Source organism: Meles meles, chromosome 5 (genome assembly GCF_922984935.1).
Source record: "Meles meles chromosome 5, mMelMel3.1 paternal haplotype, whole genome shotgun sequence".
NCBI classification, from domain to species: Eukaryota; Metazoa; Chordata; class Mammalia; order Carnivora; family Mustelidae; genus Meles; species Meles meles.
The window spans coordinates 46990516-47018190 of record NC_060070.1 but is presented as its reverse complement, the minus strand read 5'-3'; the positions used below and the strand labels follow the sequence as shown (position 1 = coordinate 47018190).

At 37.9% G+C, this 27675-nt stretch overlaps 1 protein-coding gene across 6 annotated transcripts in view; it reads right to left on the bottom strand.

Annotated features, from left to right (window-relative positions):
- Positions 1–27675, bottom strand: part of SNAP91 (synaptosome associated protein 91) — a 149192-nt gene that overhangs the window by 75047 nt on the left and 46470 nt on the right. For all 6 annotated transcript variants that reach the window (XM_046005715.1, XM_046005718.1, XM_046005719.1 and 3 more), the window contains exons 3-9: positions 21536–21678; positions 20855–20930; positions 20001–20103; positions 18209–18302; positions 16974–17085; positions 5741–5847; positions 681–722 (exon numbers count right to left, since the gene is read on the bottom strand). In XM_046005715.1, coding sequence (XP_045861671.1) covers positions 681–722; positions 5741–5847; positions 16974–17085; positions 18209–18302; positions 20001–20103; positions 20855–20930; positions 21536–21678 — 677 coding nt within the window. The remainder of the gene's footprint in view (positions 1–680; positions 723–5740; positions 5848–16973; positions 17086–18208; positions 18303–20000; positions 20104–20854; positions 20931–21535; positions 21679–27675) is intronic.

Here is a 27675-nt window from a genome sequence, read left to right as displayed (position 1 = left end):
TTGTTTTGTGAGATTAAGAGTCATTTATGGTTTGTCTCCCTCCCAATCCCATCTTGTTTCATTTATTCTTCTCCTATCCCCCTAACCCCCCATAACTACTGCTATTGTTTTTGCTGACTAGATGGTCCCCAGAAAAATCACTTATCCACCACTACGACTTTTTGAAAAAGGTTCTTTTATAGTAGGAATTTCTCTACTTCACAGGAGAGACAAGAATCAGTAGAACTATGATTTCAGAGTGTTCCTCTTTCATGCCCCTCCTTCATACCTGGGAAATGTAGAAAACTAGGAGAACAAAAAGAAAGAATATTTCAAGTGTTCCAACTACATGCCTACCAATAGTCACTATTCATAGACAAAGCACTTTTAAACATTACTATTTAAGGCTTAATTTTGAGTCAAGTTCAAGAATGAAAAGATGGTCTCAAAACGGTAAATTCAGTTGCCTATCAAGAAGAAACTATGTTATGAGGGCAGGTGAATCTTCTTATTAACTCCAGAAATACATTCAATAGCTAGAAAAAATATGCAAGCTAGAATAATTTCCAAGAAAGTTGGTAGGCCTAAATTCAAAATGCATTAAATGCTTACAAGACTATGTCCTAGGTAAGCTCTTTTACAGCAAACTATGGAGTAATACTATCACGCATATTACACTTTCCACTCAGAGAATCACTTACCTGTGTGAGGTCAGGAATGTCACCTTTATCAATGCCAACTTGCTGTGGATTAAAAAAAATAAGGAGTTACTTAGTGGGAATTCTTTTTTATTAATTTCTTTGCATTTAACAGAAGACTACCCACAGAATTAGTTAAAACCACACAGCTCAATCCTGGTATACAAGAACTGTCAATCTCACTTTGAAAGTCTGTCTTATGTAATTTTCCATTCAACATAATAGAGCATGATTTTGTTCATGTAGTTAGATATAATAAACAAAATTTTACCAAAGGCCAAAAAAAGACGTAGGAAATTGAAGTATAAAATTTAAGGTTTCGGGGCTCCTGGGTGGCTCAGTGGGTTAAGCCTCTGCCTTCGGCTTAGGTCGTGATCTCGGGGTCCTGGGATCGATCCCTGCTTCAGGCTCCCTGCTCAGTGGGGAACTTGCTTCCCCCTTTCTCTGTGCCTGCCTCTCTGCCTACTTGTGATCTCTGTCAAATAAGTAAATAAAATCTTTAAAGAAAAAAATTTAAGATTTCCTCCATGACAAATGGCAGCTAAAAAGTTAAAAAAAAAATGCTTAGCCTAATCTAAATTGTTATAAATGCTCAGTAAATCCTCTGGACAGGGAATGTTCATTTAGTTTCAATAACTTGTTCAGGGTGTATTATCCACCCCTCTTCCCACAGAGAAAATCCTTTTGTTTGTTTTTTACATATCCTCTCAAAATTTTTTTATGTATACCCAAGGAAATTGGAAATATATAAATACATATTTATTTCCCACATTATTTTAAAATAGTGTATTTGTATATATGTATATATATACACATACACTGAGCTTATATTTTTCATTTAACAATATATCTCAGACCTATATCCATATTAACAGAGTTTCTTTATTTTTTTAAACAGCGTCTTTTCCTACGATTTATTTATTTAACAAGTCATGTATTAATGAGCATTGGCATTGCTTCCCATCTCCGGCCATTGCAAGCCCTGCTGCACAGAGCACTGTGCACCTGTGTGGACACATCTGTAGGATACATGTGTAGGAGTGGAATTACTAGGTAAAAGCACAGTGAATTTTAAGTGTTGGTAGCCTGGGGAAGGGAAGCGTGGAGCGAGGAAGAGCAGAACGCGGAAACAGCAAGAAAGAGCACAAATACGGGAAAATAAAAATGAAGGTAAGTCAAAGAAGAGGATATGTACATGTTCACTATACTGCTCTATCAACTCTTTTGTAGGTTTAAAAATTATCCAAAATAAAAACTGAGGGAAAATAGAAGTCATAAAATCAATTCTTTCTTTTTATGTAAATGATAAAATTTAGGCTCAAAGAAACAAAGTGGGTTAAAATCAAGTCCCTCTGAGAACTGAACTGCTTTGCTCAAATTGGTGGAACTGCAGAAGCAAATATGTTAAGTTTAAGTGTTGGGCTCCTACAAAGACAGTAAGGCAAACTAGAGATCAGGAAGCCCACTTGTTTGACAAATGCTCTTGGTTAAGTTCTTTCTTTTGCTTTCTCTATGTGTACAGCAGGGTTTCTCAGCCTTGCCACCATTCACATTTTAGGATGATAATGCTTTGATAGGGTCTGTCTTGTGCACTGTACGATATTAGCAACATCCTTCTCTACCCACTGGATGCCGGCAGACCTTCCCTTCCTCCAGTTGTGACAACCAAAAATGACTCCAGACACTGGATGCTGGGGAAGAGAAGGGAACAAAATCATCCCATGTAGAGAATCACCAATGTAGAGCACTGACCCTCACCCTCCTAGAGCAACTTGGGCTGCAGGTTCCTCCCAGAGGAAAAGACATTACCTGCTAATGACTGAACTCTGCTTTAGGGAAGCTAATGTCGTTTCCCTAAATTCACTTAACTATTATAATTATGGAAATTATAAACTAAGATAACTTCATTCCATTCCATTTATTTCCATATTTTAATGCCTCTTTAGGTGATCCATTAAAATATTAATATGAATGAAGTCAGTATTTTTGAAATTAAAGTATTACAGATCTTTAATATTGGGAACATTTTGATAAAAGGTGATGTGTTTCTCTTAAACAGATAGTTAACAGAACTTTCTTGAACAGAAAGACATAATTTAGGAATTCTTTCTTGACACTGCTATTTTCACTAACCTGAACTTTTGAACCATAATATAATTGGAGGCTTGAGCTGAGGTGTGACTGTATTACAGAAATCTCATCACTTTCTGTCTGCAAATATTCTGGGAGACATAACTCCTACGACTTGGTATTTATCTTAGAATAGCAAACTAAGAATAACTTAGTTCTATAAAAAGGGAAGTGTGTTTAGCAGAAATGCCTATTACCTATAAAATAACCATTTTACAAAGTTTCAGTTGCCTGCTTTAGGAGACTTTATTGTAAGAAATCAAAACACGCTAAGTTTTCTACACTTCACACAATTTCTCTGGGGTATTTGAATATTTCCATAGAAGTTGTACAACTTTTTTTTAATATGGCTGACAATTTATTAATGTTTGCCAAATATCTAATATGTATAGTTGTATTTTAAAAATGGCAATCTGGAAGTCTTCAGGAAAATGGTACCAATTACAGGGTAGCAATTGGATCTAAGTCCATTCATATGTATACCACACAAGAGCAGTTTGGTACAGAAAGAAGATTTGTACATTTCTTTTTTTTTTTTTTTAGATTTATTTATTTATTTATTTGACACAGAGAGAGAGAGATCACAAGTAGGCAGAGAGGCAGACAGAGAGAGAGGGGGAAGCAGGCTCCCTGCTGAGCAGAGAGCTTAATGTGGGGCTCGATCCCAGGACCCTGAGATCATAACCCGAGCCGAGGGCAGAGGCTTAACCCACTGACCCACCCAGGTGCTCCGCTTTGTACATTTCCTTTTTTTTTTTTTTTTAAAGATTTTTTTCATTTATTTGACAGACAGAAATCACAAGTAGGCATAGAGGCAGGCAGAGAGAGAGAGAAGGAAGCAGGTTCCCTGCCGAGCAGAGAGCCCGACGCGGGGCCTGATCCCAGGACCCTGGGATCATGACCTGAACCGAAGGCAGAGGCTTTAACCCACCGAGCCACCCAGGCGCCCCCGCTTTGTACATTTCTTAAGAATTTCTGTATTTAGGGGCGCCTGGTTAAGTGGCTCAGTGGGTTAAGCCTCTGCCTTCCGCTCTGGTCATGATCTTGGGATCCTGGGATCGAGCCCCTAGTCGGGCTCCCTGCTCAGTGGGGAGCCTGCTTCCTTCTTTCTCTGCCTGCCTCTCTGCCCGCTTGTGATCTCTGTCAAATAAAAAAAAAAATCTTTAATAATAAAAAAAAGAAATTTCTGTATTTACCAATACAAACCACTCAACAATGGTATTCAAGCAATTAATGTCTATATTATGAGCAATATAATTTAAATAAAGATAACAAATGGTTATTGTTAGCCCATTGTAGGTTAGTGTCTATTCTATTAAAAAATAATTTTGTAAATTAGTATCATTCTATAAAAAAGTCTTAGTCATAGTGTTCAAATAAAAGTAGAATATTTGTATTGAGTTATTTAGACTCTCAAAATAACATCTAATTTCTGTGTATTTCCTTCTCAACAACCTGAAATGGGCCCATGCTAACATGAGGTGATCAAGAAATATGAAATAAAATTTTACATTTAAAAATAGAATGGGCTAATAAATAAGTACCCCATTTCTCGTGAAGACTTTGGCTAGCCTTACAGTGCTGATTAGAGAAATGTATACCCCAACCGTCACATGTCCAGCTCCTTACCTATCTAACATATATAATAAGAGGTGGAAGACTGGGTAGCATGTGCACCAGGAATTAATGGAACAATGAAAAGGATCTTCCGCTTTGGATGCATAGGCATAATTGATCTTTCCACAGAAGAAAGTCAGGCAAATTTTACTAGATTATATTGGTAACTGGGTTAAACCATAGGAAAATCTTATCAAATACAAAAAGTAAAATTGTGTAGCAGCCAAACCAAAACTTCCAAGCAATTCTATCCTTTCTTAAAGACAAATCAACATCAATAAGCCTATGAGAATTACACATGAACATGCTTTAATGTATATGTAATTCCTATAAACTATTCCTTACCTTTGTTTCCCATATTATTTGTAAAAAAACAAAGGCTTCTATCCTGATTATGAACTCTATGGACCAAAGGTCCAGAGGCAGCATTTTGTAGTATCAGTCTCCTAATTTGATGTAATAATTATTATTCCTGTGCATAAATGAAATTTGAAAGAAAATGTACGGACCAGAGTGCTTTTGGAATTGTGTGTATAAAATGCTTGTTCTTGTGCTATATTCTCAAAATGGCAAAAACAGCAAAACCATGGCATGAACCTCCCAAGCTCAAGGCCTTGTATGCTTTGCTGTTGGGTTTCAGAACTCCTCGCACCTGGCGCTCCAGTCAGCCACAATTTGTTCACTGACAATGTAAGATAAGAATCAACTGTCCAACCTGCGAAAGGACTGTAATAACAATGTCATGACTCCCAGTACCAGTATCAATCAATAACTGGATTTCATAAGAGGAAACTTCAACGCACAGGTAACCTTGGGAACACCAACTGTACAGTTACAGACAACCTTAAGAAACAATTTATAGACTTCATAAAATTGATACTTTAATTTTTTCATTGTATTTAAATCACTGACAAAATGAGAAGGTTGTATTTATGATTTCTACACACTGAGAACAATAAATGGACTTTCCTAAGGACCTTTTTTTTCAGGGTTCAATAAAAAGGAAGCCCTTCCATACGATCAAAGATAGCTATGAAGTGGAGAGGAGAGATAAACAACCTTGCAAAGCTGTGAATCTGCTCAGTACCCATGAAATTTGTATTTGTTTCAGAGTGATTATCTAATTGGGATGCAGGAGTGTAGGGTACCGGTGGAGTGAGAAGTTGGGAAGAGAGGACCTCTGAGATCACTTCCAACCCTAATACACTGGGGCTCTGGGAAGAATGTCTTGTCAGATTATAAACCCTATTATTGACTCTAGATACGTAAGTGAATATTCTTAAATTATATTCCCAACACAGGTTACTATTACTTACCTCTGCAACTTTGAGAAATTCAGATACTCGTGTCATTCTAGTTAGAAATCGTTTGTAAATTTCTAGGGCATCTTTACATTGTCCTTTCTTCATTTCAAAAAACTTTTCTGGAAGAGATAGATAAGCATTTTAAAAAGACTATAATACTCAATTTTCTTCTAAGCTTAATACTATGAATTAAGACTTAAACGAATGTTTGGATCAAAACACTAGGCACTAAAACCTCTATGAGGTTCTAAAGCACCTAAACAAAGGGGACCCGTGAAGTTTAAGACCAGTGTTAGGTTCTAGGTGTCTCAAAGGGAAGCATTTAAATAATGAAAGCACACCTGAAGTAGAACATATAAAGTGTCACAACAAGTTAATTCATGATCCATATATCCTAGAACCCTGCTTTAGAAAACAGCATCAAATATTTGCTGATAATCTCAAAAGTTATTACTGCATTCTACAGCATCATTATTTTCTTACTAGCTCACCATAAACCAATAAGGTATGTATCATAAAGCAATAAATTTCTCCAAGTTAAAGAATTCTTTAAATTGTCTATATGCTGTATAAATTGATACTTTTGTTGGCCACAAGAGATTTCTTTCAAATATTATAATGTGTCTTTTAGTTATAAAGTAGTGGAGTCTTATGAAAAATATTTGGTTTACCAAACTCATCATGGTTTTCTAGTCCACAATTGTATCTTGTTTCTCAACCTTCAGCTTCCCAGACAGAAAAACAGAGGATCCCTTTGCTGCTCTCTTTTGCATTCCCAAGACTGGAATTCAGAATCACTAGAGTGCTATAGTTCCATTATAATTACATTACGTGAGTGTATTCTCTCCATATGTGTTTGGAAGAAAACCAGCACTTTATCAGTATTTTTGCAGCCAGTGACTTATCAGTTCATTCAGTCAATAATTACTGACATGGCAGATGGAGACAGAGAAGGCCAGAGTCTGCAATAGCTTCCAGGCAACTCTGGGTCATAACTGAAGATGATTTCGTATTCTTTATTATTTTATATTTTCGCACAGTGAAACACATGCTATTTTTATATTCTTTCATACTTTAAAGTTCTTCATTTCATTCAGCATGTAATTTTACTACCTTAAAAGTATTTTGAATTTTCTCAAGAAAGGTTTAATAATATATAATTACACAAAGAACTAATTATTGAGAGTAGCTACTCATTACCTTCTGTTGACAGCCTGGGTAATTTTACATTTAACACGGACCTCCCCTGTAGGGCATTCAAGGGAGGCAAAAAGATCAAGAAAACAAACACATACTGTTTTCCACTTAAGATTTGAGAGGGATGTGAATCTTTTAAAAAACGGCCAAATCTAACCTAAGAGGTATTAAGAGCTAAGTGAAGCAAGTCGGAGAAAGACAAATACCATATGATTTCACTTAGACGTAGAATTTAAAAAGTAAAACAAACAAAAAATAAAGACTCTTAAATACAGAGAACAAACTGGTGGTTGGCAGAGGGGAGGGGTGGGGGATGGGTGAAGTGTATGAAGGGAATTAAGAAGTATGACCTTCCAGTTATAAAATAAGTAAGTCACACAGATGAAAAGTAGAGCATAGAGAACACAGTCAGTAATACTGTAATAGCACCGTATGGTGACAGATGGTGAGTGCACTTACAGTCAGCATTGAGTGATGATGTATAGAATTGTCAAATCAGTATGTTGATACATCTGAAACTAATATACTATTGTATGTCAACTACACTTCAATTTTAAAAAATGGCTGAATCTAATCTTTATCTGCTCTATCCTGTTTTCTAATGCTACACATAGACTCTTGGTGCTGTAAGGGAACAAATCTTTTTCAGTTAACTTTTGGGGAAAAAGAAGGACTTATTCTGGTAAAATATAATTCTTTCTTTTCTTTTCCTTTCTTTCTTTCTTTCTAAGATTTTATTTATTTATTTGACAGAGACGGAGACAGCGAGAAAGGGAATACAAGCAGGGGGAGTGGGAAGGAGAAGCAGGTTTCCTGCCAGTAGGAAGCCCAATGCGGGGCTCTATCCCAGGACCCTGGGATCATGACCTGAGCTGAAGGCAGAAGCTTAACAACTGAGCTACCCAGGCGCCCCTCTTTCTTTCTTTTTTTTTTTTTTTGTGGTATTTTTCCCTATATACTTAAATTTATTTATTTTTTTCAGCATAACAGTATTCATTGTTTTTGCACAACACCCAGTGCTCCATGCAAAACGTGCCCTCCCTATTACCCACCACCTGTTCCCCCAACCTCCCACCCCTGACCCTTCAAAACCCTCAGGTTGTTTTTCAGAGTCCATAGTCTCTTATGGTTAGCCTCCCCTTCCAATTTTTTTTTTTTTTTATAAACATGTAATGTATTTTTATCCCCAGGGGTACAGGTCTGTGAATCGCCAGGTTTACACACTTCACAGCACTCACGATAGCACATACCCTCCCCAATGTCCATAACCCCCTCCCCCTCTCCCAACCCCACCTCCCCCCAGCAACCCCCAGTTTGTTTTGTGAGATTAAGAGTCATTTATGGTTTGTCTCCCTCCCAATCCCATCTTGTTTCAACTTTTACCCTTTTCTTTTTTCTTTCTTTTTAAACAATCTTCACATAAATAATTTCTTTCAAATGTCTATATTACTTTTCTTTACTATAACTAAGGTCATTTCTTTGCATCAGATCTTCAGCAATAACACAAAAAGAGAAACCAACTGAATAATCTCAATTTCCTTTAGAACCAATGTATCATACTCTTCAGCAATTTTTCTCTGTCTCTTCTGGATGCTTTTTAAATTGTTCATATCTTTCATGGTAATTCAGGATTCAGGAACAAAAGTAATGACATTTTTATGGCTTTAGGTTATAATTTCCTCATTGTTTCAGTTACAGTAGTAATGACACAGAAAAGCAACATGTGCTGATGTAGGGGGAGAGGTGAGGTGCCCTTGTTCTCTTAAGGACTAGGGTAGGGCCGGGAGCAATTCATACTCTTAAGAGAGGGGATGGGTCATCCAGAAATGAGCCTCTGTCTTTATTTCATACTAAAGATAAGATATGTGGATTTTCAGCATTTGAAATGGAATTCCAAACTTGGCTTTTGTAACGTTAATCTTTATAATGTGTTGATAAATTCCCTTTTCATATTAGTATTAATTTTCACAGAATAACTGTCCTAAGGAAAAAGAATCTGATGAAAAGGATCTTATTCCTGTGAAATAAACTGAGGATTTGCATGTGGACTATCCCTTATGCCCATAAGTCAGAAGTAAAGCATCTTCTTACTTGTACATCAGTTATATTATAGTGATAAAATGTTTGCAAAGATTTGCAGCACCAACATTGATTCCAACATTCGATGCAGAGAATTGCTCATGAAGTCCTTGATTAAAACTAACTCATAATGCATTTATAGTTAATTACTAGCACTACTTAGTAAACAAACAAAAAACACACCTGTCTCAAAATACTTAGGATAGTAAGTGTACATATCTTCTAGAGTGTTAGTTTCTTTTTTTTTATTACGTTATGTTAGTCACCATACAGTACATCATTAGTTTTTGATGTAGTGTTCCAAGATTCATTGTTTACATATAACACCCAGTGCTCTGTGCAATACGTGTCCTCCATAATACACATCACCATAGTGTATTACTTTCAAAAGAGCAATTTAACAGCAATGCTGAATGAAAGCCACTCAACAGCAGAAGGTGAAAAGGGAAGAATGCACACCTCCACCATTTTTGAAGTCAGGTTTTTAATATGAAGATACAACTCTCTTTTTCTGCTCCTAATGTTAGCCAATAGACTATCCTTCTCAAATTAGATGAAATAAAAATATATATTGCATGGTTATCATTTTAAAATACAGAGAAAATGCATTCTTACTATAATCTTATCTCTGAAGTCAACAAAAAGAGAAAATAAAACAGAGCAGCAGTAAAATAGATGGTCAATGGCCAACAGACACATGAAAAGGTGCTCCACGTCACTCGGCATCAGGGAAATACAAATCAAAACCACAATGAGATATCACCTCACACCAGTCAGAATGGCTAAAATTAACAAGTCAGGAAATGACAGATGCTGGCAAGGATGCGGAGAAAGGGGAACCCTCCTACACTGTTGGTGGGAATGCAAGCTGGTGCAACCACTCTGGAAAACAGCATGGAGGTTCCTCAAAATGTCTGAAAAACAACCTGAGGGTTTTGAAGGGTCAGGGGTGGGAGGTTGGGGGAACAGGTGGTGGGTAATGGGGAGGGCACGTTTTGCATGGAGCACTGGGTGTTGTGCAAAAACAATGAATACTGTTACGCTGAAAAAATAAATAAAATGGAAGAGTGACAGGAGGCGATTAATAATGAAAAAAAAAATGTTGAAAATAGATCTACCCTATGACCCAGTAATTGCACTACTGGGTATTTACCCTAAAGATACAAACGTAGTGATCGCAAGGGGCACATGCACCCAAATGTTTATAGCAGCAATGTCTACAATAGCCAAACTATGGAAAGAACCTCGATGTCCATCAACAGATGAATGGTTAAAGAAGATGTGGTATATATACACAATGGAATACTATGCAGTCATCAAAAGAAATGAAATCTTGCCATTTGCGACAACATGGATGGAACTAGAGGGTATCATGCTTAGTGAAATAAGTCAATCGGAGAAAGACAACTATCATATGATCTCCCTGATATGAGGACATGGAGAAGCAACATGGGGGGTTAGGGGGATAGGAGAAGAATAAATGAAACAAGATGAGATTGGGAGGAAGATAAACCACAAGTGACTCTTAATGTCACAAAACAAACTGAGGGTTGCTAGGGGGAGGGGGGGGTTGGGAGGGGGGAGGGGGTTATGGACATTGGGGAGGGTATGTGCTATGGAGAGTGCTGTGAAGTGTGTAAACCTAGCGATTCACAGACCTGTACCCCTGGGGATAAAAATACATTATATGTTTATAAAAAAAATAAGAAATAAATTAAAAATTAAAAAAAATAGATGGTCAAGAGATCTAGGAGAAACATATGGCTTAACGTGTTCAACTGCTAAGTGAATTTTAAAGGCAATAAGTTTGATGTCCTTAAAGCAGAGACAAGAAACAAACAAGGGTACACTAGTGAGAGGGCATGAGAAGGAATCAGCAGAACTTCATTTCTGACAGCTATGGAGTTGGGTAAGACGAGCAACTCAAAGATAACTGAAGCTTTAGGTTTAAAAGACTATATATACCAACAGAAATGAGATTAGGAAGGGCAAATTCAAGAGTTCAGTTTTGGACATTGCTGAATTTTAAGTATCTAAATTTAAGTGTCTACAAATAAAGACTTGCAAAACCGAAGCTCGGAAGAAAGGTCACAGACTGAAATAATAGACCTGGGACTCATCCTAAGGACATCTCCATTGGAAACCATAGGGTTTCCAATGAAAAATATACACAAAAAGCAGAAAAATAACTGGCTAGAAATGAACCTTAGCAAAAACTCACATTTATGAGTGGTAAGGAAGAGTAAGATAGGCTCACAAAAGGGAATGGAAAGATCAGTTATTTTGGTTTACTAATAAACACTCCCACATGAAATAAAGGTAATACAGTATTGGATTACATATTAAGAACATGTATCTTTTCCCAATAAGGCAAAATCTCTAAGAGCACTGTGTTTGATTGCCTTACCCAACCCCCATTCTCTCTCTAAACTCATGAGAAGCCAGGATGGTGGATGCAAATTCAGTCCTGTAAGTTAGATGGACCTGTGAGAGATCTGGAAAGTAAACTGAGGCAGAGGCCATCTTCCTATACATCTTTGGCTATTTCTGTGACAAGAAAGTCCCAGAAGTGTAAGATTATCCTTCGGCAGCATTCCACTGTCCACCTCCAGCTTCCCTGGTTTTGAAAAGTAGTGTTTATAGTCACATCCATTTGATGGGACTCCCTACTTCCTTGATTATAGCTTCAGGTGTCTGGGTTCTACCTCCCTACAGCTGCAAGGCAGCCGAGGTGGTGGCAGCAGCTTCTTATTTTTAGTGTACTGCAAAGTGGTGACCTCAGAAGTAGAAGCTTCCCCAGTGTGTAAGAATTTATTATTCTGTAAGTCATTCAGGAACCACTTTCTGCAGCCTTCTGATAATTACTTAAGCACCCAACTCCCTACTTTAGATCCCTTTCTAATTAGAGTGAGGAGAGTGGTTTCTGTTTCTTGAATAAACATAGTATTGGGTATTTGAAGTGGTTGTAGAAATCAGACCCTCAAAAATGCCAAAGATGGGACTCTGGGATTAGATATGTAACTGGCTGGATCTGAAGGTAGTAATGACTACCCGCAACTATCAGAAAATTGGATTCTCATGGTCTCTGCTATATAGGAGCAAAATGATTACTTAAATCATAACCTATGGTTTTCTGAAATGAGCAGCTAAAGTGAAGCTCACCAGACCAAGCAGCTGCTGGAAGAGACCACTATGATGGGAATAAGGCAAGAAGAATGTAGAGTGGATGGCTGCTCCTGACTCCAAAGGAAAATGACAACACAGGATTTTAAATTATTGGTTCATGCACCAGACAGTGGTACTCCAAAACTGCCCTCAAATAATCTTATCTCTTGCAGACATAGGGCTGTAATCAATGAAAGTCAGGGAGTCTAATCTCATAAGCTGCTGAATTACAATATATGTGGTTAAGTTAAATCCCTAGCCTCACCAGTCTCCTTTGTGAAAGGATATTTGTTGAGAAGAAAAACTAGAAAGGGACAGGGTGATGGGTACTAAGGAGGGCACGTGTTGTGATGAGTACTGGGTGTTATACTTAACTAATGAATCATTGAACACCACATCCAAAACTAATTATGTACTACACAGTGGCTAACTAAACATAATAAAAAACAAAACAAAACAAAACAACAACAACAACAAAAAAAACTAGAAAGGAGACTGCTTGGGTAGATTCAAACCAAAGTGAGCCACTCTTGCTATCAGAAGCTTTTCCTTCTCTGTCTGAAAAGGCTTGTCCTGCCTTGCTTGGTGATCCTGTAATCAAGCCACCTTTAAAGAGGGAATGAAAATTTTTCTCATGTCCAATCCATTTATTTCTTGTCCCTGTCCTCTTGCCAACTGCCTCCATACCTAGAATGAGGTTGAGAAGGCAGCAATCCCTGCATGCCCAAGGGACACTAGTACAAAGTCTGACCCAAGAGGAAAAAATATACATGCTAAAAGAAGTCCAATTTCTTGCAAATTTTTGTTGGCAGTAGGGCTGCCAGATAAAATACAAGATACTGAATTAAATTTGAATTGTAAATAGATAACTTTTTAGCACAGATATGTCCCAAATATTGCATAGGACTTCTTAACATTAAAAAAAATTCCTGTTGAGCTGAATACAAACTTAACTGGGCATCTTATAGTTTTAACTCTGTATCTGGCAACCATTATTGATAAGAATGTAGAGAGTTGGTATGGATTGTAAAGGTTCTGAACAGGAAAGAAAGTTTATTATATTAGATTTTGTGACACAATTGATAATTTTCAATTTGGGTGAACATGCCAAAAAACATGGATTCAAATGCTAGCTGGAGCAACCGGAAGTAGCTCTAACACAGTGATTACCAAACTGAAATCACAGACCAGGAGCAACAGTACCACTCCGGACCTTATTAGGAATGCAAATTCTCAGGATCAACCCCAGACCTACTGAATTAGGATCTCTGGGTTAAGGTTTAGCAATCTGAATTTTAATGAGCTCTCCAAATAATCTTGAGAAATGTCCTTGAAACTCAGCCAAGAGCACTTTTTCCTCTTCTGCAGAAGAGACCTTTTTTAGGGTGAGTAGGCCTAGGGAAAGGGATCATACTGAGACTTTTCAGGAACACTAACTCTAAACTTTTGGGACTTCCTAGGGACTTCACTCTATTTTCTACCAACTGGAGTGGAAGCTTTTTGGGGTAGGTGATAAAAGAAAATGAGATCTGGTGGATGTACACAACTATCTGTGGTCATTTCCCCAGTTAACCTGAATATACAGTTGGAAAAGAAATACTTTGAAACTAGCAGAGTCCCCACACTGGTTTCCTGACCTCTTGAAAGATACAGGGGTAACAATTCCATCATTTCCTCAGTTAGCTTGTATATCTGGTTTGTGAAATGGAAGGTAGGTAGAGAGTTACAATAGGTTACTGTGAACCTAATCAGGTGATGACCCCAACTTGTAGATTTCTAGACATGTCCTTCTTACCAGCTAAAATCACCATTATCCTTGACACCTGATAGGCAACTATCAAACTAGCAAACTCTTGTATCCCTATGTCAATAAACAGAGCCCACCAGAAGTAGTTTGCTTTCATCTGGCAGTGATGACAGTATACGCTTGCTGCCTTATTTCAAGGATATCAACCTCTCTGGCTATTACAATCCCATGGGTTATCATGTTAATGACATCAGGCTGATGGAACCCAGTGGGCAAGAATTTCAGTTATGCGAGGTGCCCTGATAAGTCCCATGTATGTCACGGGGTGGGAGAGAGTATTTATGAAAGTTCAGAGACCTGCTACATCAACAAAGTCTTCGGGTCCAAAGGTCCCCTCCAGTGTGAAAGACAAATTGCTTCACCTTGCAACCCTTATAACTAAAAGGTAGGCAGAAGTTTGCTGAGCTTTTTTAGTTTTAGAGGTAACATATACAACATGTATGTGTTCTGCTCCAAAAAGTATCAGGTGTGGTGTCAGGTATAAGTAGGATCCAGATCAGGGGAAGGCTCTGCAACTGCTCCAAACTGGAACCACATGGCCCTTTGTTCCCAAAGACGTGAAAGTACTCAAAGTGCCTGCAGTAGATCCAAATGCTGCAGAATGCATCTGGCACACTCCAATAGGAAAATACAGTGGAACCCTCTAGTGCTTTGGAGCAGAGCCATGTCTTCTTCAGACAGCAACTAATCTCCTTTGGAAAAACTGTTCTTGGCTTGCTTATAGAGACTAAGATTCTAACCATAGAATATCAAGTGATCATAAGACCTCAAGTGTTATCTAATACACATACCCATGAGCTGGACAAGTACAAGAACACTCTATCATCAATTGAAAGTGGTATAGAAGCGGTCAGCCTCAAGGCAGTCCTGAATACCCATGTGGGTTGTACAAACAGATGGCTCGTATTCCCACTGTACCTACTCTTCTGTTCCACATCTCTCTCTCCAATCATACCCTTGGTCTTTGGGGAGCTCCCAGTGACCACGGGTCTGAGGAGAAAAAGAATTCAAGGTTGGTTTAGAGATGGTTTCTCATGCCAGCACTAGTTATTACAATTTTTATTTTTTATTTTTTAAAAGACTTGATTTACTTGAGAGAGAGAGAATGAGTGGGAGGGGGGCAGAGGGAGAAGCAGATAACCCTGCAGAGCAGGAAGCCCAACACAGGACTCGATCCCAGGACCCTGGGATCACGAATAGAAGGTAGACGCTTAACCAACTGAACCAACCAGGTACCCAGCGTCGGCACTAATTAAAAGTGGCTTGCTAAGTCATTATCCTCACAAAGGGGTGACTTTGAGAGAAGAAAGAAATCTTTTACTGTAGGCCAAACTTCAAAGCAGTATATCTATCTGATTTCCAATTTATATCAAAGGAAAGATGGTGAGCTGGGGCATCCTGGTGGCTCAGTTGGTTAAGCATTCAACTGCTGATTTCAGCTCAGGTCACGTTCTCAGGTTTGTGGGATTAAGTTCCACGTCGGACTCTGGACTCAGCATAGAGTCTGCTTGAGATTCTCTTTCTCCTTCTCCCTCTGCTTCTCCCCCATGTGTGCTCGCCCTCTCGCAAATAAATTAATGAATAAAATCTTAAAAAAAAAAAAAGATGCTTAAGGGGGCCTGGGTGGCCCAGTGGGTTAAGCCTCTGCCTTCGGCTCAGGTCATGACCTCAGGGTACTGGGATCGAGTCCCCGCATCAGGCTCTCTGCTCAGCGGGGAGCCTGCTTTCCCCTCCTTCTCTGCCTGCCTCTCTGCCTACTTGAGATCTCTCTCTCTGGTTCAAATAAATAAATAAAATGTTTTAAAAAATGGTGAGACAAATGGAACTATACCAAAATATGAGCAATGACTAACTGCTGGCCTCAATGACCAGGGACTTGGAAAAAAATAAAATTGGAAGATTGGTAACAAGAAGGGCTGGAGAAAAGGTAGTGGGTGGACCTCGCAGAATGGATAAAGAGCAGGAGACAATTTTCATTCCACACAAAGGTAGACTAAAGAGCATATGCCACAGTCCTTTTATCAGGGATAAAAGGACTGATGAACATACTGCCTATTATGTCAGAAATGGAAGTCATGAATAGGTCCAGGAACATAGTCTGATATATTTACATCCTTGCTAAGTCCTCAGTCGGTCAATGCCCAAGATCAACCCTGAGCTTCTGTCATGGCATCATAACCCAGGGACTACAGAGTCATCCACCAAGTAACAAGTTAAAGAGTAATTCTTTTTACCAGGGAAAAGAGCAGTGATCCCTCTATTCCAGAATAGTTAGTTTATCTTGGGTAAAGATTTATCACCTCTGCCCATATGGCTTTGCCAGTACCACCATCTGGGGAATTACTCCCCTTCATGGTATCTCACACAATATTATTTTGCTGCACAAGAAGTGAGACAAGAGACGCACCCCACAGGATTTGTCAGTCTTAGCATGAATCCCTTCCGTCCAGAAATAGCGGACCTTACATAATGATGGAACAGTCTACAGAAGACACTATTTTAAACCCACTCTAAGAAGATACCTTAAGAGTCAGCGATTCTAGTATATGCTCTGAACCACTGGTCAGTCTACAGGCCACTGTTCACCACAGCTAGAGTATATGGGTCCAGAAACTAGGAGCTGGAGTGGCTCTTCTATTATACTTAATGAGGTGGCAGTGGCTTCTTACTCCCTATCCATCTCTAGGGGTAGCATCAGAGGTAGCTGTTAGCACAGTGGAGCAGGACTTACTAGGACTTATTCTAAGAGGCAAAGCCTAGAAACTTCAGTCATTCTAGTATTTTACTGAGCGCTAAAATCCCTGCATGGAAATCCCTTCGTGCTTAAAACATCTAGAGTGCTTTGTTTCTCGCACTTAATCTTGACTGACATAAAAACAGAGAAATGTGACCTGAACAAATCATACATTTAGATTCATCTATTAAAGCTATGGTATCCAAATCCTCGCATTCTGATACAGTCTTTATTCAAAGATACCATTCAGCAGTTCTACCTACCAAGTAAGTTAATAACGCCATCATTGTAGCAAGCAAAAAGTTTGATAAGATCTTTGAAAAGAAGCATAAATGCAGCATTTATGACACCATTTGTTAGCTCATTTGGATGCACCTAGAAAAAGATAAAAATTTAACATGTTAATTACATGTTATCAAATGACAATTTTTCCCAGGGTACATGAAAATGTCTCAAGGGATTACAAAGAAATTAATTCACATTCTATAAATCTTCTTACATGTCAGACTATTTTATTTTCATGAATCAGATATGTTTATCTGAACTTTCCACTTTGAGAAAACCACAAATCCACAGGCAGCTGTAAAAAATAATAGAGATGCTATGCACGATTTACCCAGTTTCTCCTAACGATAACATCTTACAAAAGTGCTGTACAGCAGCACCACCAGCATACTGAGATTGCTACAATCCACTAGTCTTATTCAGATTTCCCCAGTTTTGCTTACACTTCTTTTGTAGGGGGGCTTCTCGATCTATTCATACCCCATGTGTAGGCTAGGGCATTTACCACCATACTCAAGAAAAGGGTATATGGTTTTAAGACACATGTCATGTTGGTATTGCCAGGAGGAAGGGCCATGACCAGACAAAAACAATTCTCTTTGATGGATGGTGTCATTTAAGGAGTCTATATAAAAAGGCTTCTAATAGCAGGCTAAGATATTTAACTATTTAGTTATCGAGGCTAAAGATCCATCTTGCAGCTACTTCACCCTGTTAAACACCACAGGAGACCATCACCCTGCTCCGAACACAAGGTTCCAGGAATGCACCATTCGTAGTTTTCCATGACTTAAGTAAACACCCAGGAAACTGCGCAGACAATCTGGATAACCACAGTCATCTTTACCATGCTAGGAGCCTACATGAAGTGTTCATCTGGTTCATCAAAATGAAGGACATCTGGGGCGCCTGGGTGGCTCAGTGGGTTAAAGCCTCTGCCTTCGGCTCAGGTCATGATCCCAGGGTCCTGGGATCGAGCCCCACATCAGGCTCTCTGCTCAGCAGAGAGCCTGCTTCCCTTCCTCTCTCTCTGTCTGCCTCTCTGCCTACTTGTGATCTCTGTCTGTCAAATAAATAAATAAGATCTTAAAAAAAAAAAATGAAGGACATCTCAATCTGCTTCCTGAGTAGATTTCCAGGTGTACCTGGAGCTCACCTTCAAACAAAAGACAGGACTAACTGTGTAGGGCACGTTATCTAGGGAAGTACATACATCAAACTCAAGCAGTGCATCAATCTGTCCCTGTAGTATCGGCATACTCTTCAGTAGCTTTTCAGGAGCCATTGTCCTCATTACACCATCGGCCCTACAATTGTTTAAGAAAAAGAAAAAATGCAACTTCTTTGTTTGTAGAAAATTCGAGACCACGTGCATTCTTCCAAGCTGCACACCCTCCATTTCCTTATTAATCTTGTGGGATGATTTTGAGATATTAAGAGGCTGTAGTTGACTCCCCCCTCTACACTACTTCTTCTTCCCCATTCTTATTCCTCAAGCACATGGGCAGTGCTTTCTTCCTCTCCGCACTGCCCTCAGGAAGAAAGCAGTGGTCTGGATAAAATAGAGCAGCTGAATTACTGGATGGATTTTCCCAAATCAATAACAGAGGTGTAAATTTTGTGAATGCCAGTTAGTTTGTTTTTAAGAAAGAGAGAACACATGTCTTAGAAGTCTTCAAAACCTGTAGGGTTGGGAGTGTGGAGTGTATACTATTAACTCTCAAGGGAAGAAACATGCAAGCTGATAGGCACGGGTTGGCCAAAAGGAGATAGAGTTTAATCATCTGTGGACGACACAACTGGAGGGTCATGTGAGAGGGTGTGTCAGGCAGGGCACTGAACCCCCTGTCTGCCCACAGGTCCCTTATGGAGCCCCTGTCACCAGTGACGGGCCAGCTGAGCAATATTAGAGTAGTTGAGGAAATACCCAGCTCATGTCAAGAGGCTAAAACTGTCAACTTTCAGGGCATCTCCCACTTCAAGGGTAGGGAAAGCATCCCAAAGTATCCTTATGTGCCCCTTTATGGGATGCAGAAGTTTCTAAGAAGGCTATAGACCTACTGAAGAAAGGCCACAATGCAGCTGGGCACATCAGCTATGGCTGCCAGGGGCCATGTAAGAAGTCAGAGGAAGACATGTAAACTAGAATCATCTCTAATGAGAAGGGGATGACATAAAAACCTTGAGTTTGTAAAATGTTCACCCACAAGAAACTAATTTATTTTGAACACACAAGTTTACATTGTTCAGCACCATAATTAAAACGTAGTTGAAAGCTTAGGCTGGGTCACTGTTAGAAAAATAGAGTGTTGCCTTTTTGTGTGAATTCTTGAGACTAAAATATTAAACATTCTACAATATCTTGCCATTATTTCAAGTCAGGAACAGATACAAGATTTCCGGAAATTTATGGCTGAACACTTCTGATTAAATTCAACAACTATTTAGAGGGAAATAAATGGTAATTATGAATTAAAATGTAAGTGTTTGTTCCAACGAGGTTCTGTCAATCCATGGTTAGTATTAATAATCAGTTCAGTTATGGTGTGTGTGTGTGTGGGTGTGATACTAGAACATTATTACCTCTCAAGAACAGATTTAACCATATACATGGTTCAGTTTCACTTCAATCAAAACACACTGAAATAACTATTGTAAACTAGAGCCACTATTCCTTGAACTCTGAATGAACTTTAAATTCTCTCCATTTAAAATTATTTAAAGGAATATATGTGCTTAAGAATTTTTATTTGAATTTAACAAATAAAATGTTAAACCATGTCACTTCTGAGCAGTGAATCAGATTTTTTGCATGCAAATATAAATAAAGTAATGTATACTACAACCTCAAGGCTAACTTCTGTAATACTATTGAGTCTCTTTTTTCAGATGATTATAAACTGGGCCTTCATGACCAAAATTATTTGGCATTTAAGCTTTACCTAAGTCAAGTATGCCTCAAAGACTTACGCTCAAATAAATATGAAAAAGAAAAAAAAACATACCCTTTCTTCACTCTGGCAAAATCAAATGCCATCTGTCTGTAAGAGAAAGCCTTTTCATTCAAATATCTACTATAACGCCTTATGAAGGTAGACATATCATAACCTGGGGGGAGGGCAGAAGAAGTAAAACTAATTAATACAATACCTTCCACTGTGCTTTGCTTAGTACCAATTTTTTTTAAAGAACTCTCCAAATGTAAATAATGCTAGAATGAAGTCAATAAAGGCAGCAGAAAGTCCTCACTTAAAATCTTACTGCAAGCAAAAATACTTCAGGCATGAGACATTCCAAGACATTTCAATTTTGTTATGTTACCATCCAAGTAGAGAATGTCTTTTCTGATTTTTCCTTGCATTTTTATTCACCATTTCAACTAACAGGCTGTTTCAGGCTTAATACATGTAGCTATCTGAGAACTATCCATTTGCTTGGTGTGCTCGCCTTATACATAATAGGTGACCAATAAGTATGATGAATGAGCATATGACCGTAGTTTAAATTTACTAATTTACAAAGAATGTTTAAGACTGGAATCTTTTTTTTTTTAGTTAGGAAAGTATGTTTTATTTCATTGCCTTTTGTACTTTCATAAACAAACAACTGTGGGTCTAGAATACTGACTGTTAAAGTAAATGCTAAAAGGACAAAAAGTAAAATATGTAATTTATAAGCTGAGTTCTCTAACAAATATTTTGAAGCTCTACAAAGTAACTAATTACTTTAATATTTTTTCTTAAATACCCAACAGAACTACCAGCTATACTAATTATATATTATGAACCTCATTTCAACAAAACAAAACAAAACCCTGCATCAAAAGCATTATCCAAAAAATTAGAGAACATATTCTCACCATGGGATCCACTTTTGTCCAAAAAATTGCTGAGATTGAACAGTGTATTTCTAGAGGCCAAGTACTGAATAAATCTCTGAAAAACAAAAAACTAAGAATTAAAACCAATATTCCCAAATCATATCTCTAAACAATTTCTGATGCTAAAGGATATTGGAGATTCTATGATTTTTTTTTACTCAGTTATTATAAAGTTTCCTAGTTTACTTTCTCTGAGGAGGAAAAAAGACTGAAAAGTACTCACTAAAATAAAATTAAATGTTATGATCATTCATTTTTTATATAACAAAACACTGCAATTTAATATGATTCAGTAGGTATTCCATATAAAATGGGTACTTTTTATTTTATTAATATTTTCCAAAATTAAGTATTTTTGTGAAAGCAATTTTCACAAGACTGTTCCTACTGGGGAAAAATAGTTTTATTGTTTCTTTCTTCTAACATTTTTGTCCATTAATGTATTTATATGGTATATATCTTTTAGGTACGAGTAATATTTAATATTTCAATGTCTCCAAGAGAATGTTTAACTTCACATTTTTTTAAAAAATAGCTAAACAGAAGATTAAAATTGTACTCTCGATGATTTTGAACATATATTCCTAATTAATGAAAAGTAGAAGAGCCCTCCATAAATGCCTCCCTTCCAAAACAAGAAGTTAAGGTTACTTCATTTACCTCATTTCCATGCACCATGAGATGGTGTGTTGTGACTAAAGCTTTAAATACAACCACCCAGCTACTGTTTGTTGCCCTCTCAAAGAGCGTGTCGGCCATCTGAGGAATATTAACATTGGTCTCATTGGTAGCCTGGATCAAATCTACGAAAGCAGAAGATATCCAACAATAATATTAATCATTACATACAAAATGTCATTTCAAATGTTAAACATTTAAGCCTGTTTACTAAAACAGAAGTCCCAAAATTGCTTTGACAAATAGCTAACAACCAAATTTTAAAAATTAAGCCATAATATTTTTGCACATGCACACACAAATACATGATTTAGCCAATGCATTTTTTTTAGTTTATTTTTTTTCCATTGAATTCTCTTCTGGTCCCCTTCTGAATTTTATCTGTTTTCTGGTACTGATGTCATTTAAAATTACAAACTCCAGGAAAGCTAAGCCTCTTGTTAATTCTTCTTTTCTAGTACAATGTCTCAAACATGTGCAAGCTTACTCTATACACCAAGTGAAGGCAATAACATTAATGTATTTCTTTGAAACATTAAGCAGCTAAATGCATACTTCACTTAGATTTTAAGTTTGATGAGTGTTAATAAATATATTTGCCACCTAAGTGGCAGAATGAGAGCATATAGTGAAACAAACAAACAAACAAAAAAACTTCCATTACACTTACCTAAGCTTCCAAAAAATACCATGCATGCATTGAATTACTATTATGTGACCTGAGTTTATAAGAATAAACCTTTAAAATGCATTTACTGTCCACATTTACATATTATCTGTATGATTCCAGCTGTACCTCAAGGGAAAAAAATTTTTTTATATAGTAGCCAAGGTGGGCTGCCCAGCATTCAGAGAAAGTGGTGAGCGCTGTCAAAAAGTTATCTGAGGAGGGGTGCCTGGGTGGCTCAGTGGGTTAAGCCTCTGCCTTCAGCCCAGGTCATGATCCCAGGGTCCTGGGATCGAGCACCGCAGCGGGCTCTCTGCTCAGCAGGGAGCCTGCTTCTCCTTTTTCCTCTGCCTGCCTCTCTGCCTACTTGTGATCTCTGTCTGTCAAATAAATAAATAAAATCTTTAAAAAGGAAAAAAAGTTATCTGAGGAAAAGATCAACATATCAAGAAAAAGAAGCTAAGCCACACTGGGGCAGACTTCAGAGTGGTTCAGTTGACCCCTGAACCACATGGGTGTGAACTGCAAGGGTCCACTTTCACACAGGTTTTTCTTTAAGTCCAGTACCATTAATGTATTTTCTCTTCCTTATGATTTTCTTAATAACTTTCTTTTCTCACTTTATTGTAAGGAATACAGTGTTTTACACACATAACATAAAAGAAGTATGTTAACTGACTATATTACCAATAAGGCTTTTGGTCAGCAGTAGGATTTTGGAGGAGTCAAAAGTTATGCTCAGATTTTTGGCTATGCGGGTGGTCGATGCCCCTAACTCCCCGGCATTGTTCAAGGGTCAGCTAGTGCTTCCTACGGCACAGTCTGGCCTCCTCAGGAAGATACTACAAGACTTCCTTCACGGGCCACACCCATCTTGCAAAGAACTCACCATACTCAGCTACAAGAGAATCCCATGCAACAAATGCAGAGACACAGACCCATCCTTTTCCTTGTTCAAAATCCACACTCAGTAATCATGCAACTATGCATCTGCTTTATGCATTTCTGTATTTTACAAAAAATAAGTTTTAAAAATGTTGATGCTCCATGTCTGCAATAAATTCTAGACTAGAGGGTATCAGTAACTGTTCCAAATATAAGCAAATGGTTTTTTTTAAATTGACATATAATGTATTACTTGCCCCAGGGGTACAGGTCTGTGAATCAATCAGTCTTACACAATTCACAGCACTCACCATAGCACATACCCTCTCTATTGTCCATAACCCAGCCACCCTATCTCTCTCCCCCTGAACCCCCAGCAACCCTCAGTTTGTTTCCTGAGATTAAGAGTCTCTTATGGTTTGTCTCCCTCCCCGGTCCCATCTTGTTTCATTTTTTCCCTCCCTTCCCCTAAGGGGCCCCCCTGCCCTGCCTCTCAAATTCCTCATATCAGAGATCATATGATAACTGTCTTTCTCTAACTGACATTATGCTAAACAGTTCTTTAAAAAAGAAAAATCACTAAGCTGTGACACTGTTTTCTAAGACTCTATCGCGGGACTATTTTATACTTGAAATTCAGTGTCAGTCACAAACTCTTCTATTCATTTAGTTACTGAACTGGGCTCTGGGGATACAGAAACATATTGCTGGTCAGAAGAGACAAATACCTATTCAGATAATAGAGAAAACTGTATATGAAATGAGCAAAGAGAGGCAGCAAGAGAGAGCAAAGAAAGCCCAGGTCCAGGGGCTAGCTAAGCCCAGCCTAGATCTACAACTCTGGCAAATTAAATGCCTCTTTGACTTAAGCCCTCATCTTTAAAATGGGAAGTAATCATTGATACCTTTACCTTTCAGGACTATTATAAGGGTTTTAAAGTGTCTGAACATAGCAGGCACCCAAAATAAATGTTTGTAAATACTGCTATACATACAATGCATTATGAGAACAGAGTGGGGTACTAGGAAAGACTCCATGGGAAGGATCCTAAAGTCAGTTCTGCCATGGGAGAGGGGTGAGTAAGACATATTTACCAAGTGTGCAAAGTAGGGAGCCCTAAGAGGTGGTGAGTCCTTGGAGAACTGTGGTGGTGTGGGGGCTAGGTATGTGTGGGCTGGTGGTAGGAGGAACTTAACTAAAGAGCTAAGGGATGACCACTGAGGGATCTCGCACATGACTGAAAAGTTTGGACTTCACTCTATGGACGAACAGGAGCCCTTGGAAGTATTTTAGCAGAGAGGTATAAGACTTCACTTCTACAGTCAACCACATCATTCAGTGACTACTAAATTCTATCTTCAAGGTAAGCAGAGGCATAGGATAAGGAACCATTACTTTTGTCTGGAAAGATATACTAGAAGACAGGAAAAGAGGAAGGTAGAAAGCCCAGCTGAGAGTCAGATGAGGTTAACCTGGCTAATGAATAGGCAGTGGGAACAGAAGGAGATAATGAATGGAGCAGAAAGATACTCAGTTCAGGAGGCTCAACTGATGGGATTTCCAGGTGAGCAAATGGATATTAAAGGGGAAGGGAACACGAATTGTGAAAAATTTCAGATTTCTGGTTTGATGTCCAGTTAATGTTTTTTTTTTACTGAAAAGGGGGGAAAGTTGGTTTCAAAGAAGACAAACTATTTTGAACACAAACATTTGAAGTAGCTGCTGGAGATCTATGTTGAGATGTCTGATAAGGGACTGGAAGCATGTTCTAAAGTTCAGGACAAACGTTTAGCCTCAATACAAATTTGGGAGTCATCAGCAATGAAATGGGAGCTGATATCATGTAAGCAGAAGAGGTAACCTAAAAATCCTACAAAAAAAAACCCAGTGGAAATTATGTTATAAATAAGTGAAGAAAAAAGAATCAGAGCTAAGAAAGACCAAATTTTAGAGATGAATGGAAGAAAAATGAGTGAAACAGCAGTCAGATGGTACGCAGAAGCCCAGGAAAGTGAAATAGTGAGAGCCAAGTAAGAAAAGAGCTTCAAAAATTCAAGAAGCAATTAGGGGTCACCAATGTCAAAAACTATAGTTCACAAGCTGAACGTGAAGAACAGAACATGTGTAACTATGGGACTACTGCCATGGGAAGGAAATAAAGCTCAAATATAGAATACATATTTATAACATAAATAAGGGAGGAAGGTTTTTTTGTGGTTTAAAGATGGGAGACGTGGTTTAAAGATGTGGTTTAAAGATGGGTCTAAGCAGGTTTAAGACCAAGTAGGAAAAGGCGAAAAGAGGTGAGGGTAAAAAGAGAATAGAGATGACTTATGGGAAAGTCTAGAGGCAGAATGAACTCTAGAATTCAGGGCTCATAAGTCAGAGTTAGCCTCAGAAAGAAGGGTCACACACTAGGAGAGTAAGGATGGGTGTTAGAGTGGAAATGGAAGAATGATCAGATATAATGCTACTAAGAAGCAAGTCCTTGATAAAGAAGAAATTGTAAATTTTATTAAATCTTGACCTTAAAATATTCATTTTTAAAAAATCCTATGTCAGGGGTTGGCAAACTACTGCTTGCTCGGCAATCTGGCTTGCTTAATAAAGTTTTATTAGAACACAGCCATGTCCATTTGTTTACATACTGTCTAAGGCTTTGTTTACATACTGTTTTCATGCTACAGTGACACAGTTGAATAGTTACAACACTCGATTCAAACTAAATTCAGTGGTCTGCTAAGTCTAATATTTACTCTCTGATCCTTTAGAGAAAATGTTCGCTGACCCTCTGGAAGTTTGCATCACACCCCTCTGATGCACAACAGAGATTAATGGTTGTCTCAGGCAAAAGCAATTGCATGTTTGAACTGGGAGCTGAACTAATTACTTGTGTAGACTACTATTCTACTTGAAAGAACGACTGACAGACTTCACGGTGATTCTGACTTGGTATTCAGCAGTTACTTTCTCAACAATAAAGTGAGTCTGTCACTTCAAAGAAAACAAATGACAGTACTAGTGGCCAATGATAAAATTCAATCTTCCAAGTAAAAATCAGAATTTTAGAAAAATTCTAATTTAGAAAAATTCTTACTGTGTCTGCCATAGTAAGCTTCACAATTTTCCCATTCTCTGATAAGATTGTTGGTGACATTAGTATCACTAGTATTATATAATGAAATAGGAAAACATTTTGGAAGATGTATCTCAGTGAACCAATATTTTTCAAAAGACTAGTACGAAATGTTACAAAATAATACATTCGAGGCACCTGGGTCTGCCTTCAGCTCAGGTCATGATTCCAGCGTTCGGGGATCCAGCTTTGCATCTGGATCCTTGCTCTGTGAGGAGCCTGCTTCTCCCTCTCCCTTTGCCTGCCAATCCCCATGGTTGTGCTATCAAACAAATAAATAAAATCTTAAAAAAATACATTCAATAAGGGGCGCCTGGGTGGCTCAGTGGGTTAAGCCGCTGCCTTTGGCTCAGGTCATGATCTCAGGGTCCTGGGATCGAGTCCCTCATCGGGCTCTCTGCTCAGCAGCGAGCCTGCTTCCCTCTCTCTCTCTCTGCCTGCCTCTCTGTCTACTTGTGATCTCTCTCTGTCAAATAAATAAATAAAATCTTTAAAAAAAATACATTCAATTAATTCAAAGCAAAGATAGACCAATGACAGTAGACTTTAATGTAACAGAGTACAAAAAAAATCCACTGATGTAGTTTCAGAATCAATATTGTGATTTAAATTTAAGAAAACACCACTTAAAGAGTTATAGCATCAAAGGATAGCCACAATTTTCTGAAAAAGCTATTAAAATTGCCTTCCGCTTTCCAACTGTGTGTCTGTGTGAAGACAGATTTTCCTCATACACTTTAACTAAAACAATACATCCCAAAAGACTGAATATAGAAATAGATATGAGCATCTATCCTCTATTGAGCAAGACATGAAAAAGATGTATAAAGTTATCAAACAATAGCACTCGTCTCACCATATTTTTGCTTTGGAAAATAATTATTTTCCCTACAAGTACTCTGTGTTAAATATATCAATAGGTTTATTATTGTTATTTTAAAATTAAAAATTTTAAATTTTCTCAGTTTTGATTTCAATACATTAAATATCTAAAGATACAGCTCACATAATCGAAAGCTCTTTGAATTCCTAAATAATTTTAAAGTGCAAAAGTATCCTGAGACCAAACAGTTTGAGAGTTGCTATTCTTAGTATATATCCAAAAAGAGAATTGCGAGGTTGTAGAGTACCCACATATTTAACTTTACAAAGTGTTTTTACATAGTGGTTGCAACATTTATATTCTTGCCAGTAGTTTATATAAGTATCTGTCCATTGCTTTACTTGCCCACCAAATAAAGGGTTTCCATTTAAAGAATTTCAAAAACTTAAAGCATAGACATAAACACACAGAAAAAAATGTTGCTGAAAATTGTAAATCTAAATGTTAAATATCTATCATATTTTAATTCTTTAGAACTCTCAAGGATGGTTCAACATTCGCAAATCAATCAATGTGATAGAACAAAGCAATAAGAGAAGAGAGAAGAACC